Source organism: Odontesthes bonariensis, chromosome 19, assembly GCF_027942865.1.
Source record: "Odontesthes bonariensis isolate fOdoBon6 chromosome 19, fOdoBon6.hap1, whole genome shotgun sequence".
NCBI classification, from domain to species: Eukaryota; Metazoa; Chordata; class Actinopteri; order Atheriniformes; family Atherinopsidae; genus Odontesthes; species Odontesthes bonariensis.
Genome location: NC_134524.1, coordinates 7,482,814 through 7,503,461, shown reverse-complemented (window position 1 = coordinate 7,503,461; position 20,648 = coordinate 7,482,814). Strand labels below are relative to the sequence as shown.

Below are 20,648 nucleotides of genomic sequence, written 5' to 3'. Positions count from 1 at the left end.
AGAATTGAGACCTCAGAATTGGGTCTCTGCTTTCAAACCGAGCATCAGAATGGTGAAGAAAGGGGATTTAATGGCCTCCACAGTCAGCAGATCTTGTTGTTGGAATGGTAGATTCTCATCATAGATGTGCAGCTGACAAATCTGCAGCAACTGCGTGATGCTATCATGTCAATATGGACCAAAATCTCTGAGGAATGTTTCCAACACCTTGTTGAAAGTATGCCACGGAGATTTAAGGCAATTCTGAGGGCAAAAGGGGGTCCAACCTTTTACTAGCAAGGTGTAGCTGATAAAGTGGCCGGTGAGTGTATGTCAGAAGCGTCAATAACTTGTATAAAAGCTGTGAGAGCAGTCAGCGCTGGCTTGTGCTTCCTGTTTCTCTGAGCCTGGTAGGGAAATGCTTAGTCACTCACTCAGTGTGACTCACCAACCCTCTGGGGTCGGGGGGGTGTTCGACTTGTTTCTGCCCCCAGCGTTGACAGAACGGCCGTCCAAAGATGGTCTGCAATGCTCAGTTAAGAAACATGTTGCGTGCCATAAACACTGCACAGCAGGGCTAAACTGGTGGGAAAATATACACCGAGTAAAAAACACAAACAGAAGGTTCAGTTATAACAAGTCTTTTATTTGGCCTCACATTTCATTCATTCAGTAATTAATATACATGATATATACAGAAGCAAACGAAGAGGAACGTGTCCCTGTTTTGCCGTCTTGCAGGAAAGGTTGGCAGTGCATTCTTGGCCTTTTTCAATAGTGTCACTGGGTTGTTTTTTTTTCATCTTCTCTCACACATTCAGACGGTCCGGAGCCGTACGATCATGTGTTTGTGCTGCAGAAGTTTGATCCAGTTCAGCTTCGTGTCGGCCGTCCGTTTTGTTCATCTGCGCCAATACTGAAGAGACAGTAACGAAGCTAACATGAGCAACTGGGATTTAACTGGTTTACCACCAGTACAGTTCACTGGACAGTTAAATAGTTGTTGTACACAGACAATTTCAGGACTCTTTTTGGACCTTTTGGGCTCGTTTTCAGAGTAGAAACATTTCTAGATTAGTCTGGTGTAAATGACAAAGCTAAAAGCCAATTATTCACTGCTAAATCTTTAACAAATTATACAAAATAATCAGTTTCTTGAATGTGTGCTATTATCCACAAAGCCACGACACACACGGGATCCTTCAATGTGTTAAACAAAGTCACTGTTTCTTTTTTAGAGGATTTTTTTTTGGCACTAGTGGCATTTATTGGAAAGTTGCTTGACAGGAAATGAGGGCAGCCAGAAAGGGGGCTGATATGCAGCAAAGGGCCCCAAAACCAGGTCTTGAACCCGGGGGTGGTTGTAACGGGGAGCCCCTGCACATGGGGCGCCCGCCCAACCAGTCGAGCTAAACGGCGCCCTACTGGTTGTTCATAAAACATCAGTTTGACTGTAAAAACCGACTGAAAATCACTAGATAAATATCAGCCACTGCCATCGGTTGGTGACTGAAGCCTGATTTAAGTAAAGAAGTTGAACCTAGGCCAATACATTTCTCTGTTTATTCAGATATAATTAATTTTAGATTATTTAATTTATCACAACGGTCGCCTGTTTGTTGCTATACTGTGTGCTTGAGTAAACTTACCTGAGCAAATTTGTGTATCTGCTCAACCACAGCAGCAAACAGAGCTCCCACGCTCTCATCAATCAGACTCTGCATGTAGTGAACCGCCTCCTCGTCCGACAGGTCCAGTCTGAACTTATCCTGCACCTGTGGGCGAAAACAATGAACCTTAGGGCTAATCAGGTTGTCTCAGATGCATGGAACAAATATGAACCACGTCAGCCAATCACAGGCTCAGGTGCATATATGTGTGAAATGTATGTATAATTACTCTAATTTCACCTCATTTTTCACCTTAAAGTAGAACAAAGAACAAACTCACCTTCTTAACAGTCTTGTCAGGCTCCAGAGCAATGTCAGGGATATTGGCATCCACCATGAGCGAGAAAAGATTCAGGATCAGGTTGGAGTATCTAAGCAAATGGAGGGAAGGAGCACACTTTATTCAAGAGGCTGAGCTTTACAAACCAACTTTTGCAGTCTTAACCTGAACAAAACGTAAAGACTCTGCCGGTTTGTTATCAAGCTGCACCCAAACTCAGAACTCTGCCTCGCTAATACCTAAAACTCTACTGCTAGGGGCAGTGTAACAAAATAAAAGTCCTCATTCCTGTACATGCTTTCAGTTTGAGGCGATAGTCGTGGCTCTTCTCTGGTAATCGGGGACTTTCCACAGCAGCTACGATTATATTATTGATTTACCAACTTATTTTAGAGAGTTTTTCCCCCAAAAAACATTGATTTTCAAGTTTCTGTGCTGCTTGAGTGGATTTTCCTCGTACTTCTGACACTTTTTAACACCTGTTATGATGAGTTGCTATGCCAAAGGAAGAGTTGTTTACAAATGGGAACAGCTGACCGAGCTTTCAAAATGCCAACCACTGCCTGAAACATGTCCCAAAATCCCAGATGAGCTGTAGAGGAAACGTTGTGGGCGTCTGGTGGGAACAAGGCAGAGAAATAGGTGGAGATGGTTTAAGACGAGTCTTCCCTCGATACTCATGGGGAATGTGAGATCACCTGCCAATAAAACAGACCGGCTCGGATCTGTTGTTAGCGCACAGCGGGAACATCAAGATTGCAGAAGGATCTGTTTCACTGAGACGTGCGCTGCTTGGTATCAACAGATGGTTTAATCCTGGACATGTTTAGGTGTCAACTGTTAGCTGCGTTATTCTGGTAGCTGTGTATGTATTAACACGAGCTGCTGCCAACGCAGTCTGTGACGTCGTCACCTCGGTTGTTGCCAGGCTACAAGCACAACATCCCAACGCTATCAAACAAAGTCTCCCTCTTAGTTACACTTCCAACCTGTCAACAGTTTGTCAACTGCTCCAGCTGAGGGAAAAAAAGCCAGACTTATTCTAGGGAAATGTAAAAGATGCATACAGCTCCAGGTTTCTGGCTCTCCTCACCTCCAACTCTGCACCGATTGCTAGGCAGCAACCTGTCACTGCACCGACTTTGGATAAGTGGTCTCAGGAAACTGAAGAAACTCTGCAGGGATGCTTTGAGACCACAGACTGAAAGGCACTCTGAGAGCCACCATGTTCTTGGACTTCTCTAGTAATTTTATTGTGGAAAATGCTTGATTATTGACTACCTGCCAAACAGATCACAGTTTATCTGACTGAGAGGTTGGTCAGCAGCACAGGAAACTGTACTCTCACAGTCCTGTCATCTCCAGAAATACTCATGTGACTCTGCAGTTGTTGGGGGTTTCAGTGATGGACAACAGGCTGAGTGCAGGGAACTGGTTGAGAAAAACCACCTTTTTTTTTTTTTTTTTAATGTAAACAAAACAAAAGGGATGATTTTAGATTTTAGGAGGACCAGGAATAAGTCAAAAACACTATTTCTATCCTGGGAGACGAAGTGGAGGAGTACAGATATGAGAGTTTACCTGGACAACAACCTAGATTTTGAAATCCAGGTTAAAAACATTTCTTTTCTCATGTGTCTATGCATGAAATCTGCACGATATCTTTTAATTTATCTGGACTCTTTATATTATTTTATGTATTTTTAATGCTTCTTCCTCTCCCTGCTGCAATGCTTTTATTTTATGTAAAGCACTTTGAATTGTTTTGTACATGAAATGTGCTATACGAATAAATTTGATTTGATTTGATTAAGACCGGAAATTCAGCACTTAGGCTGTTTTCAAAAGGGAATATGATGGACTCTGCTTCTTCTTAAACAAGCTCAGGTCCTTAAACTGAGACTCCTTCTGTTCTGCTGTAATAAAGAAGGGGAGCAGAGGTCATTCCTGCCAGCAGCAGCCACAATAATTGCTTATGAGGAATAATTGCACACTGCATCAGTATAATTCCCCTTTGGGGTTTAATAAAGCATTTTTTTCATGTCAGTTCTTTGCAGAGGAGAGTTCTTCTGCTGTATTTACCTCCGAAGGTGAAGGAAGGCAGTGTAGCACTGTTTCCTAAACTCCTGGTACTGCTCGCTCTGCATGCCTCCCATCCCCTCCACCATCTCTTTGCTCAACTTCATGGGGGGAGGCAGCGGTTTGGGGTCTCGGCCCAGGATGTAGCCGAAGTCTATGTGAAAGAGCTTCCCTGGAGGACGACAGGAGAGAACACCGTGAGGGAAGAACTCTAAAAAGCAGAGGCCTGCAGTGCCTTTATGGGTGTGTTTGGCTCACCGGTCTTTGTTAGGAGCAGGTTGTCCAGGTGTCTGTCTCCCACCCCCAGGATGTATGTGATGACGCAGTAACCAGCTGGAGAGACAAAGCGTGAGAGGCACCGATTAGACCAAATCGGTTGGTTAATGTGCTCTGCAGGTGAGGCTCGTGTTTAGTGTCGCACCGCAGCTCTTGACGTAGGTGTCCATCACCTCCGAGCTGATGCCATAAGGTCCTTTTTCACTCGGCGCATGCTTCCTGAAGAAGCTCTGTCAAAAATGAGTGACTCGTTAAATGTAAGCATTGTAACCTGATTGTAACCTGCGTCTCCATAACTCTGCTCACCTGGATGTTGCCTTCGGTGGCCAAAACTTCAGCGACAGGAACCGACTGAACAAACTGCATAAAACCTGAAAAACAGGACACAGCAGTTTGCAACTAAATGCGCGGCACTTACAGCGGCCCGCTTTCTATTAAACAGACTCCTGAGTGATGATAAATTCTTACCGTGCTTGGTGCTGGTGGCCAGAACTTTGTATGGTGTCAACTTCAGATCCAAGTTCTCTTTTCTTAGCAGCTTTGCACCAAGAATACAAAAACACAAGTTTGAAGAGTTAAAAACACGATCTTTTGATGTTATAAAGCCAGAAGAAACAATCCTGCAGCTCAGATGTTACATATTATATCAGAATATTACTGCGACACCGTAGAAAAGTGAGACTTTACTATTTCGTGACAAATATGAGCTCATCTTGAATCTGATGGCAGAAATGTGTCTGAAAAGTTTGAGTGAGGGGCAACAGAAGGGCAGAAAAGTAAATGGTGCTAAAAAGAAAAAGCTAAAGGAACATGTTGCAGCTAAGTAGGTTAATTAGCAACAGCTCAGTAACATGCTTGGGTGTAAAAACACCAGCTGAAAGAGGTAGAGAGAAGTTGAGATGGGCAGACGTTCAGCCAAAAGAAATTCAATTTCAGACCAATATTCCTCAACATTAAATCACAAAGAATCTTCCATCATTTGTAGCACATGATGTCATCAAAAGAACGGCCTGATTCTGCCCTGGAAATCACTGCATGGACTCAGGAAGGCTTCCAGAAATCATTGTCTGTGTTAAAGCTCCATCATGCAAAGAAGAAGCCGTATGTGAACACGGTCCAGAAACACTGCCGTCTTCTCTGGACCAAAACATCATTTAAAAATCAACATCAGTATCTCTGGAACTGGCAGCCTGAACATCTGGAAAGGCTCCATCGATGCTGAAAAGTTTGAGAGCAACATGTGCTCCCATCCAGACGACACCTTTTTTCAGGGAGGGTCTTGTAAATTTCAGCAAGACGATGTTAAACCACAAGCTGCATCTATTTCAGCAACATGCAGAAACTGCCTGCAGCCCTGATCTTTCACCAAATAAAACACAAAAGACTGCTGAGCAGCTGGAATCTTATATCGTTCCTCTCCCAGCAGCTGGTCTCCTCAGATCCAGATGTTGCCAATAGAAGAGGGGGTGCTACACAGTGGGAAACACGAACCTGTCCCAACTTTTTTGAGACGTGTTGCGGCATCAAATTCAGGATGAGCTGATATTTTTCACGAGACAGTAAAACCGTTTACTGGGAATAAAAAACTGGTTTTATTGACATTTCAGTGTAAAAAAAAAAAAAAAAATGAAATCACACGCGGTAACCGTACGCTGACACGAACAACTCTTACTTTGTCCATGAGTGAGATGATCTGCAGAATGAGCTGGTCCTGCCGCAGGTCGTCTCCATGTTTGAAGATCACCGGGTACATGGCTCCATCCTCAGCTTTGAAGATCAGCTTGGCTGGCATCAGAGCACTCTGACACAAAAACAAGGATAAAAGACTAATTTACTGCATAGATGTACTGTTCACATCCCAGGTGAATCCCACTTTCATTAACCATAGATATTTAAAGGGATAGTTCGCCTCTTTTGACATGAAGCTGTATGACATCCCATATTAGCAACATCATTTATGAACATTTTCTTACCCCCTGCTGCGTCCTGTGAGCCGAGTTCCAGCCTCGTTTTGGCGTTGACGAAGGTAGTCCGGCTAGTTGGCTGGGGTTTAAAAAATAAAGCGTTTTGCGTGCTGTGTAGACTGAGCAGTAAACACCGTAACAGGTGCAGCTGTCGGCAGGCGGCAGCACGCAGTGATACGAAGGGAGAGAAAATAGCACCAAGCGATTGTGAGGTCTGACTTTTTCCTGGAGAACGATTTTGTGATGCAAATGTATTACTCTTTTGAACGCATATTGTTTTGAGAAGCAAAACGCTTTATTGTTTAAACCCCAGGCAACTAGCCGGACTACCTTCATCAACACCAACACGTCACAGAACGCAGCGTCACAGAACACAGCGTCACAGGACGCAGCAGGGGGTAAGAAAATGTTCATAAATGATATTACTGATATGGGATGTAATACAGCTTCATGTCAAAAAAGGCGAACTATCCCTTTAAGTGTTAATATGCTTCTAAAAGCTTCTGTTTTGAAGTGTTCCAGATCAAGGTGACCGCTAACGGCTGTCTGATGGGCTGCAGTTGAGCCGCCATCTGATGTTATCAGTGTGCTTTTCTGCGTTAAAAACAAGCGCATTAATCACAGAGATATGCGTTCCTGTTAGTAGGTAAGGTAAATCGTATATGTAGTCAGATACTGGCTAAATACAGAGCACTCTGACACAAAAACAAAAATAAAAGACTAATTTACTGCATAGGTGTACTGTTCACACCCCAGGTGAATACAACGTACCGCATGGTTTCTTTTTTCCTTCTCTTTCATGAAAAATAACGCAGCACAAATGACTCGCAGAGCAGATGCTACAGCTTATAAAATCCACAAGTTCAGGCAGATTTTCTAAGCTGTGCAAATGATGAGCGAGCGTCTTCCGTACCTTAAAGAGAGTTGCCGTCTCTGGGACGATGCCTCGTATCCTGATCTGAGGCTCCAGGGGAAGCGGGATCGGCTCGATCTCCGAGAGGTTCACCTTCTCGTTGTCGGCCAGCAGAGCCTGCAGCCGCTCGGTCTGCAGACACACATGGAGGCATCGGATGTAAACACAAGTCAGCACTGGAAAATATCTGAATCTTACCAAGTATATTTGTCTCATTGAGTATCTCATTACACTTGATATAAGACACAATTGCCTAACAAGTACCATTTCAGATATAGGGACTTGTTTTAATACAATACATCTTGAATATCTTGTTAAAGGTGGGGTATGAGATCTTGGAAAAACGGTTCCTACAAGCTATATTTTTGAAAATAAACAACCTTGCCTCTCCCTTCAGCCCACCCCTCGAAACCACGCCTTCAAAACATCTCTCATCATTACTTCTATTGGTCAGACATTTCCTCTTGCTACACCCTCTACAATGGACAAAAAGAATAATTTTTTTTCCCAAACATTCTATTTTAGTGGGTGCAATGGGGTCGTGAGGAGGGTTTTCACATAATATGATAAAAAATGCTCCAGAAAACATCTCATACCCCACCTTTAAGTGACAAAGTCTTGAAAACAAATTGTTTTGAGTCATATTTCACATGAAACAAGCTTTTTTTTTCATTTGAAGAGGTTTTTAAGCTAATTTCAAGATCACTTTTATCTCAAAAGTCCTAAATATCACATTTTATTTCAAGAAATCTTGACAAGCCGATTTTCACTAGTTCCATTGGCAGATTTTTTTGCTTATTTCAAGCAAAAACGTCTTTTTTTTTTTTAAACTTATTTTTGGAGGGGCATTTTTTCCAGTGAGGAGGATCGGTTAATCACCAGAATCTAATCGATGCCTGTGTCTGAATACGTAATGTTTCCCCTTTATGAAGAGCCCTCGTGGTGCTGCAGAACTAAATGAGTCTTAGAGAATTATTTGACGATTTCATTGAGGAATCTTACTGAAGGCTGTGTGGCAGAATACTACCCTCCCCCACTTTTTCAGGTGCACCTGTTCAGCTGCTTGTTAAACAGCTAATCAGCCCACCAACTCCTGGACTTGGAGAGACTTCTGTTGGAAAAGCTTTATTTGTTTCTTTATAACTCCAGTGTTTCCCGCAGCGCATTATAGTTAAGGCGGCCGCCTTAGCAAACTCGCACTGCCGCCTTGCCAACATTCCCAAGGCGGCAGTGCCGAAGCAATAATGCTTTGCCAGGCTCAGACATTAAAAGACAGCCTTGTTAAAAAATTGAATTGCGGTGCCTACTGGTTGTTAATGTAAATAGTTAATAATGTACATAAAAAAGTGTTACAGCTCTTAAACAGCTTCGTTATTGCTCTAACAGCCCCCGTCCCATTCCAAGTACCCCCCCCTATAAAGGATGCCACGAAGAATTAAGGCATTTCTGAATGCAGAAGGGAGTCCAACCTTTTACTAACAAGGTAACTCTGATAAAGTGTACGGAATAGTTTTTTTTACTCTGTCCGAGCAATCGTTTGTTACCTTCTTCTTGCGGTTTCCACTCTCCCTTTGGACAGCTTTCATCAGTTGCACCAGTCGGTCCACAAACGTCTGTTGGGCAGCCAGGAGCGAGCGCATCACCCTCACACTCTTATCGCCCTGGAGGGAAGAAGAAGACTTCACACAAAGGCTTACTGTTGTCTTTCAGTCTGACAGATGTACTATAACAAGTAAAGCTCTGAATTGTACGTTGGTACGATATCACAACTATTTTCCCCCATCATTACTTGACAGATTTGTGCCAATATGGTTACAGAAGATAAGTTCAAAGCGATTTAAATAAGAATTCATTCTGGGCGCTCACCTTGAGTAAAGCCTGGCTGAACCGTCTCATGACATTTAGGTACATCTCGTAGGTCTTAGGATCTCTCTGCTGTGTGTCCTGATCCTCACACTCCACAATCACATACCTGTGGGGGGTAAAAAAGCCCATTTTACACACAGCGTCTGACGTAATGAACTACAGCTGCCTCTGTTCTTCAGTCACAGATGTTGCACTCACCAGTACAAGTAGTTGGCAAGCGTAGAGTTCTTGCAAGCACGTGAAATGAGGAAGGTACACAGGTCTTGCTAAAAAGATAAAAAAAAACAAACACATAAAAGACACAAAGTTTGTGTTTCTTTCTGTAAAAGGATGCCTGTAAGCAACTCTTAAAAAGGGATTTAATAACTGATTATTGCTGCCTGTATGCTTTTATTTGTTGCTTCCGCTTTTACGATTACATGCTTTTATTTTGGTACTCCCGGTCGGAAGTAGAGGTGCATCTAACAGCGAACAAAGAAATCGACTTCGCAAGGAGCAGATGATCAAAAGTGACGGTCAGAGTTCAACATGGCTAGAATTGGGAACAAGGTATGTTGTAGAAATATGTTTTATGTGGAGTTATGTGTGTTCAGCAGACTTAATGTGATAGAGTGTTTATTCTTCAAGCTAATATTTAAGTTGCTGTTCATTATAACATTAGCCTCTGTAGAGTGTGTATGCGGTGATGTTAACCCATTTAGGCCTAAGACGCCTGGAAAAGGATGCCTGTAAAACCTATGGGCGATTTCAGAAAGACCCCCTAAAAACTGAAGTTTTTCTGGAAATTCAGCAATTGTGTCAACGCCTACTAAATGATTGATTTCTCAGCCTCTGTAGCAGATAGAAACAAAATTCAAAAAGTATTTGAGAGCTTACACCTGTGGCTTTCTTTGGAAATTGAGTTTATTTACATACACCTTCATGAAAATAGAAAATGTAAAAAGTAAAGTGCAGGAACAGCACTATTTTCAATAAAAAAAACAGTAAAAAAATAAAATAAAATTTAATTTTATATTTAAATTATTTATTTATTTTATCGCCAGTAATCTCTTCGTACTGGCAGCACAAGGAGCCCATACACATTCCAATAAATGTTTCCATCTCCGAGCTGGAGTCTGAAGTACCTGCTCACTGTATCAATTCGTCTCGGAAACGAGATGCGCCCAAAGCTCCTCAGTAAAAATATGATTAAATGCCTGCAACGGTGGCATCTGCAGGTAAACCGACTTTCACCCCTGGTGTGCGGTTGAAATCTCTCCGTCGATTACGGTGGTAATTGTCAGTCTTCCACTCACTTTCAAACCCTTCAAAATCATCCTCAATCATCCTCAAACATATGTGCTCGCCATAAATCTCCATCAATTGGTCAGCACGTTCATCAGCATCATCAAAGTCAAGAAACTCCTCACAATCGCTACCGTCTGAAATGTCTTCCCACTGAAAGTCCTCCATGCTTGGTTCGATGAAACTTAACTTCAAAACAATGACACGAGGAACATGACGACACTCTCACGTGTCTATTATAATGCATTTCATTGGCGCAGAGGTCAATAATTGGTGCAAAACAACCTTATACATGAAAAAAGACGCGTACGCTGTCCCGGCCTTAAAAGGTAGAAAATCGCAACAGCGACACCGGCTTTAAAGGTAGAAATGCGGCAACGCTTTCCCGGCCTCAATGGGTTAAGCTAAAAGGAGCCTTGGAGTCATGTCATTCAAGATGGTTTATTTGTTTGTAAGAGCTAATTTTGTTTAATTTGTCCGTCCTCAGCTCTTACGGTGTTCCAGTTAGGAAAGGATTTGTGCAAAATGAGAAACGAACGGCTGTACATCAATAAATTCTTCTGGAAACATCAGTAAACTTCACCATTGTCTGGCTGAGTTTGCCTCTTGTGTGAAGCTACACATTAGACCTTTTTTAACAACTTTCTTTCGAATTCCTTTAATCTCCAGTTTGCTTTAATCAACAGTTTCTTACCTCCAGATTCTCACTGTCGGCTCCTTCCTTGCCTTTCTGCTGTGGGGCAGTTGATGACCCGGACGTGCCAGAAAGGATCTGGGAGCTACAAACAGAAATAAAATACAAACACGGCGATTAATAACAGAGAAAGAGCAACGCGTTTAAAGACACGGTTTGATTTCAGTGTTTTCGCGGAGGTCAGTGTGGTTGCAGAGTTGTCTGCATCCAGCCAACATCCTGAGATTCTCTTCCAGTAAAATCAAAACATCCAATGAGGTCATTACGCTTTCTGAAAAGAGAAATAATCAAATTCTGTGAATCAGCAAATGCTCTCCCAGCCAGTGAGCGTATTTGGGGGGTAAATTTAGATTCCTGGAAGTCGGAGGAATGTTACATGTCAGAGCAGAGCAGCTTCCCTCATGTTGGTCTGACCTGTCCAGTGTGGAGTCATCTGAAAGTCCCTGGCTGTCTCTCTTGCTGCCTGGCTCCAAGCCTCCCTGAATATCACTGAAGTTCTCGTACTTGAGCGCCTGCACCAGCTGCAGAAGGTACATCAGCAGGTCCTGCAGAGAGGAGACGGGCATAATGAAGACAGCTTTAAAGTAGGAGTTTATTTTCAAAGTATCGGCAGATTTAGCCCCTATAAAAGCTCCAAAGCCTGCGATTTTACTTCAAACATGTCTTAACCCTCCTGTTGTCCTGCGGGTCAAAAGTGAGCCACTACCATGTTTAACTGTAGAAAAAGTACCTTAAACTATCTTTTTCCAACTTGAAATTGTATGACTTTTCCTAAAGGGACCCCATCATTAGAAAAGTCATACTTTATTTTTGTTTATGTTTCCATGTGGGCTGTACATCACTAGGGTACAAAGATTGTCTTATGGGTCATTTTTGACCCGTGAATTATAAAAACATTTAAACACCAGAAAAAAGTTCACTGTTTTTTTCCCTTTCAATATAATTAATTCAGAAGTAATTACTTCACATTTATATAATAGCAATCATTTTTTTTTTTTTTTTTTTTTTACTTGTTTATTTAGTCATTTATTATTATTATTAGTTACTAGTAGTATTTTTTTTTACTAGAATTGGTATTATTATTATTATTGTTAATACAATCATTGTAAATATTTAAAAACAATTTGAGCTACTTGACTAATTTGAATTTCCCCCATTGGGGGATGAATAAAGTATTTTTCTATTCTGTTCTAATAAACCTTTATTATGTAAAAGAAAACTGAGAAAACAAGAAAACTGTTGGTCCAACTGACAGTTGGTTTGTGGTAAAAAAAAAAAAAAATACATGATAAAAAATGTATTGAATTGAGTTGAATAGATAAATAACAGGTGGTTTCATCATACAAAATAGATTTTGGATTTAAAATTCAATTAAGTTTTATTTTAGGGCTTTGGTAGGGCGGGTCATTTTTGACCCAAAGGAAAAGGGGAGTAAACGCAATGTTAAGACCGCACAAGGGTTAAACTCATGTTTGTGTGGGTTAGAGTAATGTTGGTGGGTGGGATACAACTTCTATCATAGAGTGAGCATGACGTGATGTCACCGTAGAGGCTCAACAAAGCTCGCCAGATGTGGAAAAGCTGGCACATGGGCACCGTTGTTGTTATGGTTGAGTTAAGTTTGTCGCGTAAACGCAGATACATCGGGACAGTTTCTACTAAATAAACAAGGAAAGCTTAGGTCTTTAAAAACCTAAATTCTCCTGATTAACACCATTCGCAGACACGGTCCTGGTTCCAAACTGAGTCTCTAATAACTCTCCACATACCTCGTCGTCGGCCTGCTGCAGGCGTGCCACGGCGTAGCGTCTGACTGTTGGGTTGGTGAAATGGGACGACAGCAGCTCCAAGGAGTCCTCCACGTCCATCGGCCTCCACTTCCCCAGCAGCTCCAGAGCCTGCTTGGCCTCCTGGGGCAAATCCCAGTTCACGCACTTGAGAAACTTCGTCAGGGCCTGGAGTCAGAGGAGGAATCACTGAGCATGTGCAAACTCCAACAAAACAGCATCCACTAAGTCTACCTCACATTTCTGTTGCACCTTATAGGCCAAAAAAAGCCGTCTTTGTCCCTCCGTATAAGTCACACATCGCTGTGTTCTTACAAGAGGTGGGTAGTAACGAGTTACATTTACTCGAGTAAGTTTTTGAACAGATTATACTTCTAGGAGTAGTTTTAAATCTCTATACTTTTACTTGAGTAGATTTGTGCAGCAGAAACTGTCCTCTTACTCCGCTACATTAGGCTACAATGAGCTGGTTACTTTTCTTCTTACCTCTTTGGTATTCTCCGCCTCATTATTTTTATCCTCCCGCGTACGCCTCATTTTAATGTTTTATTCTGACAGAGAGAGAGACTTCCGCCAAAGGCTCTACCACCTGACTGTGTTTCACCAATCAGACGCAGCTGTGCAGTCTGGTCACGTGACCATACTCAATCTCAGCGGCGGGACGGGTTAGCTTTAGCATTAGCAGTCGTAGCAAACAAACAAAGAAACAGATGAAAAATGTCAGAACCAACGGTGGGAAATGAAGACGCAGACGAGGCCTCATACTGAAAGCATGTTTACCTTACAAAGAGTGAGAAACAGCAGCTACATTATGTGTCTTCTGTGTCAACCAAAACAAACGCACATTTCAGCAGAAACTCAACATCTAACTTGAGGAAACATGTAGCGGTAAGTTTCCTAAACTCGTTTTTTTCCCCCATGGATAGATGAATGTTTGTTTTTTAGTTTCTTTTATTTTTTATTGAAGTTCTTGAATTTACCTGGATTATTTTAATTTAAGCTATTTTGTAATTAATTAATTTTGATTTATTTTATCAATTGGATGAACTCTAATTTGCCTAAAGATGATTATTTAGTATTTTTGTCTGTCTGATTGAATGCTTGTGTTAACAAATAAATCAGACGTTACTCAACAGTTACTCAGTACTCGAGTAGTTTTTTCACCGAGCACTTTTTTTACTCTTACTCAAGTAATTATTTGGATGACTAATTTTTACTTTTACTTGAGTCATATTATTCTGAAGTACCAGTACTTTTGCTTGAGTACAATTTTTAGCTACTCTACCCACCTCTGTGTATTAGACACAACAAGGCAGCGCCATGGAACCAGCTGAGGGACGCCTTGTATAAGTCGCCTCGACGAAGGCGCATCAGTCCCGGCTTAAAAAGGCATGAGTGAAGGAGGAGTAAAAGACAAGAAACCAGCAGAGCACCCACCTTTTCCTGCGTGGTGAGGTAGTATCTGAACTTCCACACCAGGTCCTGTTCTTCAGAGCTCAGCTGCTTGGTTGGAGGGTAGCTCACGATAATCTGTTGGAGACATCCATAAAGTTCCCTGCTGTCAGACTACGCACACAGTAGATCAGAGATACTCACTGTTTCTTTCACAAGAGCCACATTGGCAGCAAAATCAAGGGAAGAGCCACTTTTACGACAACATACTAAGTTCCCCTTTTGCAAATATGCATTTCTACATATAAAACATCCCACAAAAAAAGAAACAACACAGCTAATACATTTTCAATTCAGATCACATTTACAGTGCACAGTGAAAATGAGTACACCCCTGTTGAAAAGTAACATTTTGAACAATATTTTAATACACACACAAGTTATTCCCAAAACGTGCATAGAGTAAGTTTAATACAACATCTGTTCAGCTTACAACAGAAAAGAAAGGTCTTGGTGTCATCAGATCACAGGACATGGTTCCAGCAATCCATATCCTTAGTTTGTTTGTCTCTGATGAGACAATGATAAACAAATTTGCTTTTGATGGTGTCAAGCATGTGTGGTGGTAAAAAGTGATTTGTACAAAGAAAAGTGCCCCATGCTTAAAGTCAAGCATAGTAGTGGGAGTGACATGGTTTGGGGCTGTATGGATGCTGTTATTCTTTTAATATTGTTGTTGTTTATTGTTGTTTTTGCATTGTTCTTGTGTTTTATGCCTTGTATTTCGTGTTGTTACTCACAGCACTTTGTTTCAGCCACGGCTGTGTTAAAGGGCTTTTATAAATAAAGTTGAGTTGAATTGAGTTGAGTATCTTGCATCTCGCGCTGGCTAAAGGAGCTAGCGTGCTCTGCGGTCAAGTGTGAGGTGGTTTAAGCGGGCTGCGTTGCCAGGTTTAACAGTGTGCCCCCTTTAGGAAACACCATTAAGCCTTAATTAATACTTAATAACAATACTTAATACTGTGCAGTATTCGCTGTATGTTATTCGGAAAAAATGTATTGTTATTGTTACCATATTGTTATAAGCTACTATGCGAGTGCGAGCCGCCAATTAAAGCTTGAGGAGCCGCGCAATGAGTATCTCTGGTGTAGATCCTCCTAAAAAAAAAAAAAAAAAAAAAAAAAAAAAAAAAAAAAAAAAAAATCAAAAACGAATGCAGGTTTGCTTACATTGAGCTGGTCACGTGTGGCGGCGTTGGGCTTCAGGTCGTGATCCGAGGGCCCGCTGCGGAGGCTACGAGCCAGTTTGTGATGCTTGCTCTCCACCAGGTTCTCCTGTGGGGAAAAAAAAAAGAAAACAAGCACTCGGTTACTGTTAGAAATCTGGTTTTCTGAACCAACATCAAAGCTGCGTCCTCTCACCATTCCCATCTGCGGGTCCGGGACTTTGACGATGTCGCAGCTGGTTAGAACCGGTGACGTGTCGTCGCCATCCTGAGCGGAGACAAAGCTGGTGTCAGCTGACAGAAGGATGACATGCTGAGAGCTGTGTGACACACACGTGGTGAGATCCCGACAACAAGAAAATACCTTCTCATAATACACAATGCTGTACTCTTTGTCGTTGGTTTTGACGCGAGGAAACTCCACCATGAGGTACATGAAGTTAGAGCTGCGCTTCTCGCTCTGCAGAAACAAACACAGACTTCTTTAACTCACACAACAACAGAGTTACTGCCAACATGCACACTGCAGAGATGGGGACTCAAGTCACTGTGACTTGGACTCGAGTCGACTCGAGTCGCTGTTTTGATGACTTGTGACTTGACAAAAAATAAAAAGACTTGAGACTCGACTCGGACTTGGAAGTTAAAGACTCGGGACTTTACTTGACTTGCGACACGATGGCTTGAATGACTTGAGTGTTATACAGTTCATGTTTTCAGGTTGAATATAAAATTAATAAATTAATGGAATTGCAAACTGCATTGTAATTTAATTAGTATATGGTATATATTTACTTATGGGGATAGTTATATATATATATATATATATATATATATGTATTCACATTTACATTTATATTTACAAGAATATGTGTGTAGTATATATTTATTTTTGTGATTATATATTTATATAGATATTTCGGAAGTGTACATATGGCATATATTTATATAGGTGTATTGTAGTTAGGATATTTGCAAACTGAAGAGTAGTTAAAAAGGGGTGGGAAACTAAAAAAAGTATTGTACTTCTTCCCATTCCTTGAGACTTGCACATGTGTGACTTGGTCCCATCTCTGGTAAGATGCTGAATACTGCCTTTCATTGTCCGATCTCAGTAAGTAACCGACTGAGACTAATCTGGACTGGATCATAACATACTTACCTCATTAATCATCTCAATTTCTCTGAAGGTTAGCCGGTCCAGCCAGTCCACCTTCACCATGTGGCCCTGCCGATGGGCCTTCGTCAGCTGGATGGAGATGGGAAGAAAGACGGCAGAGAGGGCGAGGAAGAAGACGCAGAGTTTACCAAAACAATAAGAAAATACAGAAACCGAGGCCGCGCTGTTGCAGAACTGGTCACCACATCTACCAGCTCCCCCAGTCATGCACAAACTCTGCAGCAGATCCGCTCGTCGGTGGGTGAGTGCGGGTGTCGGGAATGTAAAGCGCACGGCTGGTCGAGCCCACAAGTCAGCGGGTTGGGATTAGTGCTCACACTTTGACTCAGCCCAAACACAACTCAAAGTCAGGGGATTCAGTGAGTTTTAGTACGCGAAATTAAGTTAAAATAAGACCGACACCCTCCTCTAAACATCCCAAAAAAACTGCAACAGTTAATGAGCATCACTTCCACATGAACACGAAGCCCATGCACGCACTCACTGAGACACACCAACGCACGGCAACAGCAGAAACCTTAAAAACAAATGTGTGTGATGCTTTAAGAACACGGCCATACACCTGCACAGACAACCCGGGTCAAAATGCACTTGAATAGATTTAACCCCCTCGGGGGGGTTCCTGCAATGCAAAGTGGGCAGAAGAAGAAGAAGAATGTAATATCCCTGCTGCGGTCTGAATTGTGCTTTTTAAAGGGACAGTTCGCCTCTTTTGACATGAAGCTGTATGACATCCCATATTAGCAATATCATTTATGAACATCTTCTTACCCCCTGCTGCGTCCTGTGAGCCGAGTTCCAGCCTCGTTTTGGCGTTGACGAAGGTAGTCCGTCTAGTTGGCCCCCGACCACCCCGAACGCATATTGTTTTGAGAAGCAAAACGCTTTATTTTTTAAACCCCAGCCAACTAGTCGGACTACCTTCATCAACGCCAAAACGAGGCTGGAACTCGGCTCACAGGACGCAGCAGGGGGTAAGAAGATGTTCAGAAATGATGTTGCTAATATGGGCTGTCATACAGCTTCATGTCAAAAGAGGCGAACTATCCCTTTAATCCTTATTAAACGTGGTGAATTTAACCAGCAGAGATTTTATGTGCAAATACATTTTGGCCAAGGCCTTCATACTCCAAGAGTACGGACACACATTCTGCATTGCGAGGACCAACTCCTGAACTTCTACTCACATCACTGAGTAGCTCCAGGTCAGGGCCCTGGAACAGATGATGGTTTAGACAGGGCTTTGCATCTGGAGCTTTCTTGTCCCCCTTCACTCCTGCTTCTGTACCTTTTCTTACTCTATCTCGTCACATGGTCACAAACCCACACACACACACACACACAAGCCTACCCTCACCCACATATCTCCTTTTCTTGTACGGATGCATACCTTGGCGAGTCTACCCATCTGATCCTCTGTCAGGCTGCTGCTGGTGCGTCCCGGCGTGGTGGTGGGCTCTCCTCCATCCCCCTCCACGCCCGGCCAAACCTTCAGGTCGTGCATCCCTTGCCGGAACATACTACAGGTGTTGCAATGCTACAAGTCAGCATTCTTCATGTGTACTTGTTACATACAAAGAAGTAGTGGATGATTCTCAAAGCTGAAGCTTTATTTCATGGGCCTGGAAACCACGAGACTCACCCATATTTGCCAAACAGGGTGACGGTGGTTCCCCCGACAGGGACGGCTCTGCCGGGCCCGTAGATGTCCCACACTGTGAGAGCAACCTGGGCGCTCTGAGGAAGGTCGGGGTACTTGACCGGCAGCCGCAGCCACTCGTTCCAGCTGCGCAGGAGACACCGCAGCGTTAAAATTGGCTTTGTTCTTAGACATTATGAATTAAATAGTCTCTGTACTTTCCCACGATGACCTTAAGTGATCCAGGCATAGTGAGACAAAACAATTAGCCTGGCAAAGCAGGTGCAAGATTCACACACACACATTGTTTGGCTTATTCAGAGAATATGAGGAAGCATGTTGAACCTACTCATGTCCGATCATACTCGGTCGCGTGCGAGTCCAACCTATGAGGCTATAAATGCAAAAGATACCCGGAAATCGAGGCTCAGTCTGACGGATTTCCTGCTGGAGCTCCGTTCCACTGAGCCCAGCGCTGATATGCTTGACGTGTGACTAATAAACACTTTATTTACCTTGAGATTCCTCCGGCTTGTTCTTGAGCTTCCAATGAAAGAATCGAGCTAACAACAGCGTGAATGCAACTTAAAAAAAAAGGTTATATCCCCGCCATACACGCGACAACAAGGTCAGACCAGAGGAGTGAAGTATACGCTCTTACTTCCAACGTGTGCTAAATGCTTTGTAAGACGTTCGAACGGGCAGGGCGAGAGGCTTCCCCTCGGCGAACACCTGGCAGGTGACGTAGAGGTCCGAGCAGCTCTCCTGGTAGAGGCCGGAGAACCGCAGCATCGGGTCATCCAGCAGCGCTTTGTAACTCTTCTGCTCGCGCTTTCCTTCCAAACTTCCTCTGCGGGGGGAAGAGAAAAACAACATGTGGACACCAGAAAAATCAAACATCCAGTTCTGATTTCCAGTCGGAAAGTTGCTCTTTCTAATGTTCTCCACAAGTTTTGGTGAATGCATTCAATTGTTTTAGCTTATTGTGTTAAAAAGAAACTGTACTTAGATAAAGACAGCATGTATAATTGTTTTCTTATAATTGTTTTTATGTATTTGATTGTAAAGCACTTTGTGATTTTTATCGGTGAAAGTTGCTATATAAATAAAGTTTACTTACACTTACTTATTAGGGTGTTAACTTAGCAGCTGAACACGTGTCAGGACATAAGTAATTATACATTTATAACACAATAATTGGCCTCAGGAGCTGAGCACAAGAATAAATACGTGTTGTTTACCCATATCAAGTGTTCATGAGTCATGGTTTTTAGAATAAACAAGCTTTAAATTTACAGGATTACAATAAAGACCTAATTTATGAGTGTCTCAGCATTAATAGGACGATAAACACAACACACGGTAGTTCATAGGCAACGAAAACAGGTGAAAATATCCCATTTTTTTCCTCTTTAATCTGTCTGGAACTTCTGTTTGGTAAAAGCGTGACACGTGCATGAGCTTTTGAAGACGCTCAAAACAATGCTAAACGAATGAAAGTTTTTTTTTTAAAGAAAATTCAAGCTTTTGTGGTTTTACACACACACCGTAAACAACGTCACGCATCCTGTCAAGTCACAGGACACATCAGCCTGACCCAAAAGAGACGCCCTTTAAGTGCAAAACTCACATCTTAAGTTGAACGTTGATGTCCAGGTCACAGCTGTAGGCATAGTTAAACTTATCAGTGTCCATCTTCCGCTGGGAAAACAGTCAGTTCTGCCCCCAAAAACCAGACGTCTTCAACATGAAATCCCGGGCGTTTTGTGTGAGACTTTGCGACAAGGCCTCGGATCACCACAGAGCAGCAACCCTCCGCAGAGCCGAGTTCACCGCCCGACCTCACGGCTGGGGTCGTTTTTCAGTGAGCACACGGGTTCAGAAAGACGACTTCAACTGCCTGTATTCAGGGGGAAAAAAATGCTGTTTTAACGGGCATGATTTGATGATTATTTGTAGCTGCACAACAACACAGCAGTAACTGAAATCTACAGCCAGGCCAGAGCAGTCGACCGGCGGTGAAGCGAGGTGGAGACGGCTGAGCGGGCGATCGTCGAATCGGGCTTTGATTAATCGAGTCTGATGCGGAAAAGTTATAAATGGGAAGCGAGGCGGGGCTTCGAGTGTTTTTTATTAAAGGTGCAGTGCACAAAAATATCTCAAAGATCGACAACAACCGTTATTAAAATGTATTTATTAGGGCTGGGCAACCAATAAAATTTTTAATCTAATTAATCACATGATTTCCCTGATTAATCACGATTAATCGCATTTGTGCGCAAAATCCAAAAATGAATTCAAAAGTAGTGTATAGCTTTTAGCATTTAGTTTTATTTTAAATGTGCTGCCATATGAATGAAAGTGCCATAACATTTGTTGTGCAAACACACACAGCATCTTTATGTAGTTTTTATGTAGA

At 42.4% G+C, this 20,648-nt stretch overlaps 1 protein-coding gene across 4 annotated transcripts; it reads right to left on the bottom strand.

The window, feature by feature from the left end:
* Positions 1-604: 604 nt before the first annotated feature.
* pik3c3 (phosphatidylinositol 3-kinase, catalytic subunit type 3) lies at positions 605-20,255 on the bottom strand. Of its 4 annotated transcripts, none has more exons than XM_075450965.1 (26): positions 19,860-20,255; positions 18,891-19,079; positions 18,233-18,376; positions 17,981-18,110; positions 17,778-17,804; positions 16,573-16,659; positions 15,775-15,870; positions 15,607-15,678; positions 15,415-15,519; positions 14,230-14,322; positions 12,775-12,960; positions 11,420-11,550; positions 11,006-11,090; positions 9,226-9,293; positions 9,028-9,133; positions 8,706-8,840; positions 7,162-7,293; positions 5,957-6,085; positions 4,753-4,822; positions 4,591-4,655; positions 4,430-4,514; positions 4,267-4,341; positions 4,012-4,180; positions 1,930-2,020; positions 1,629-1,754; positions 605-895 (listed from the first exon to the last, which is right to left on the bottom strand). In XM_075450965.1, the coding sequence occupies exons 1-26, from the start codon at positions 19,922-19,924 to the stop codon at positions 881-883; spliced, it is 2,676 nt and encodes an 891-aa protein (XP_075307080.1). In that variant the 5' UTR covers positions 19,925-20,255; the 3' UTR covers positions 605-880. The 4 variants fall into 4 exon arrangements, with proteins under 4 accessions (XP_075307080.1, XP_075307081.1, XP_075307082.1 ...); XM_075450966.1 differs by having other exon boundaries at positions 8,706-8,822; XM_075450967.1 differs by lacking the exon at positions 17,778-17,804.
* Positions 20,256-20,648: the final 393 nt, after the last annotated feature.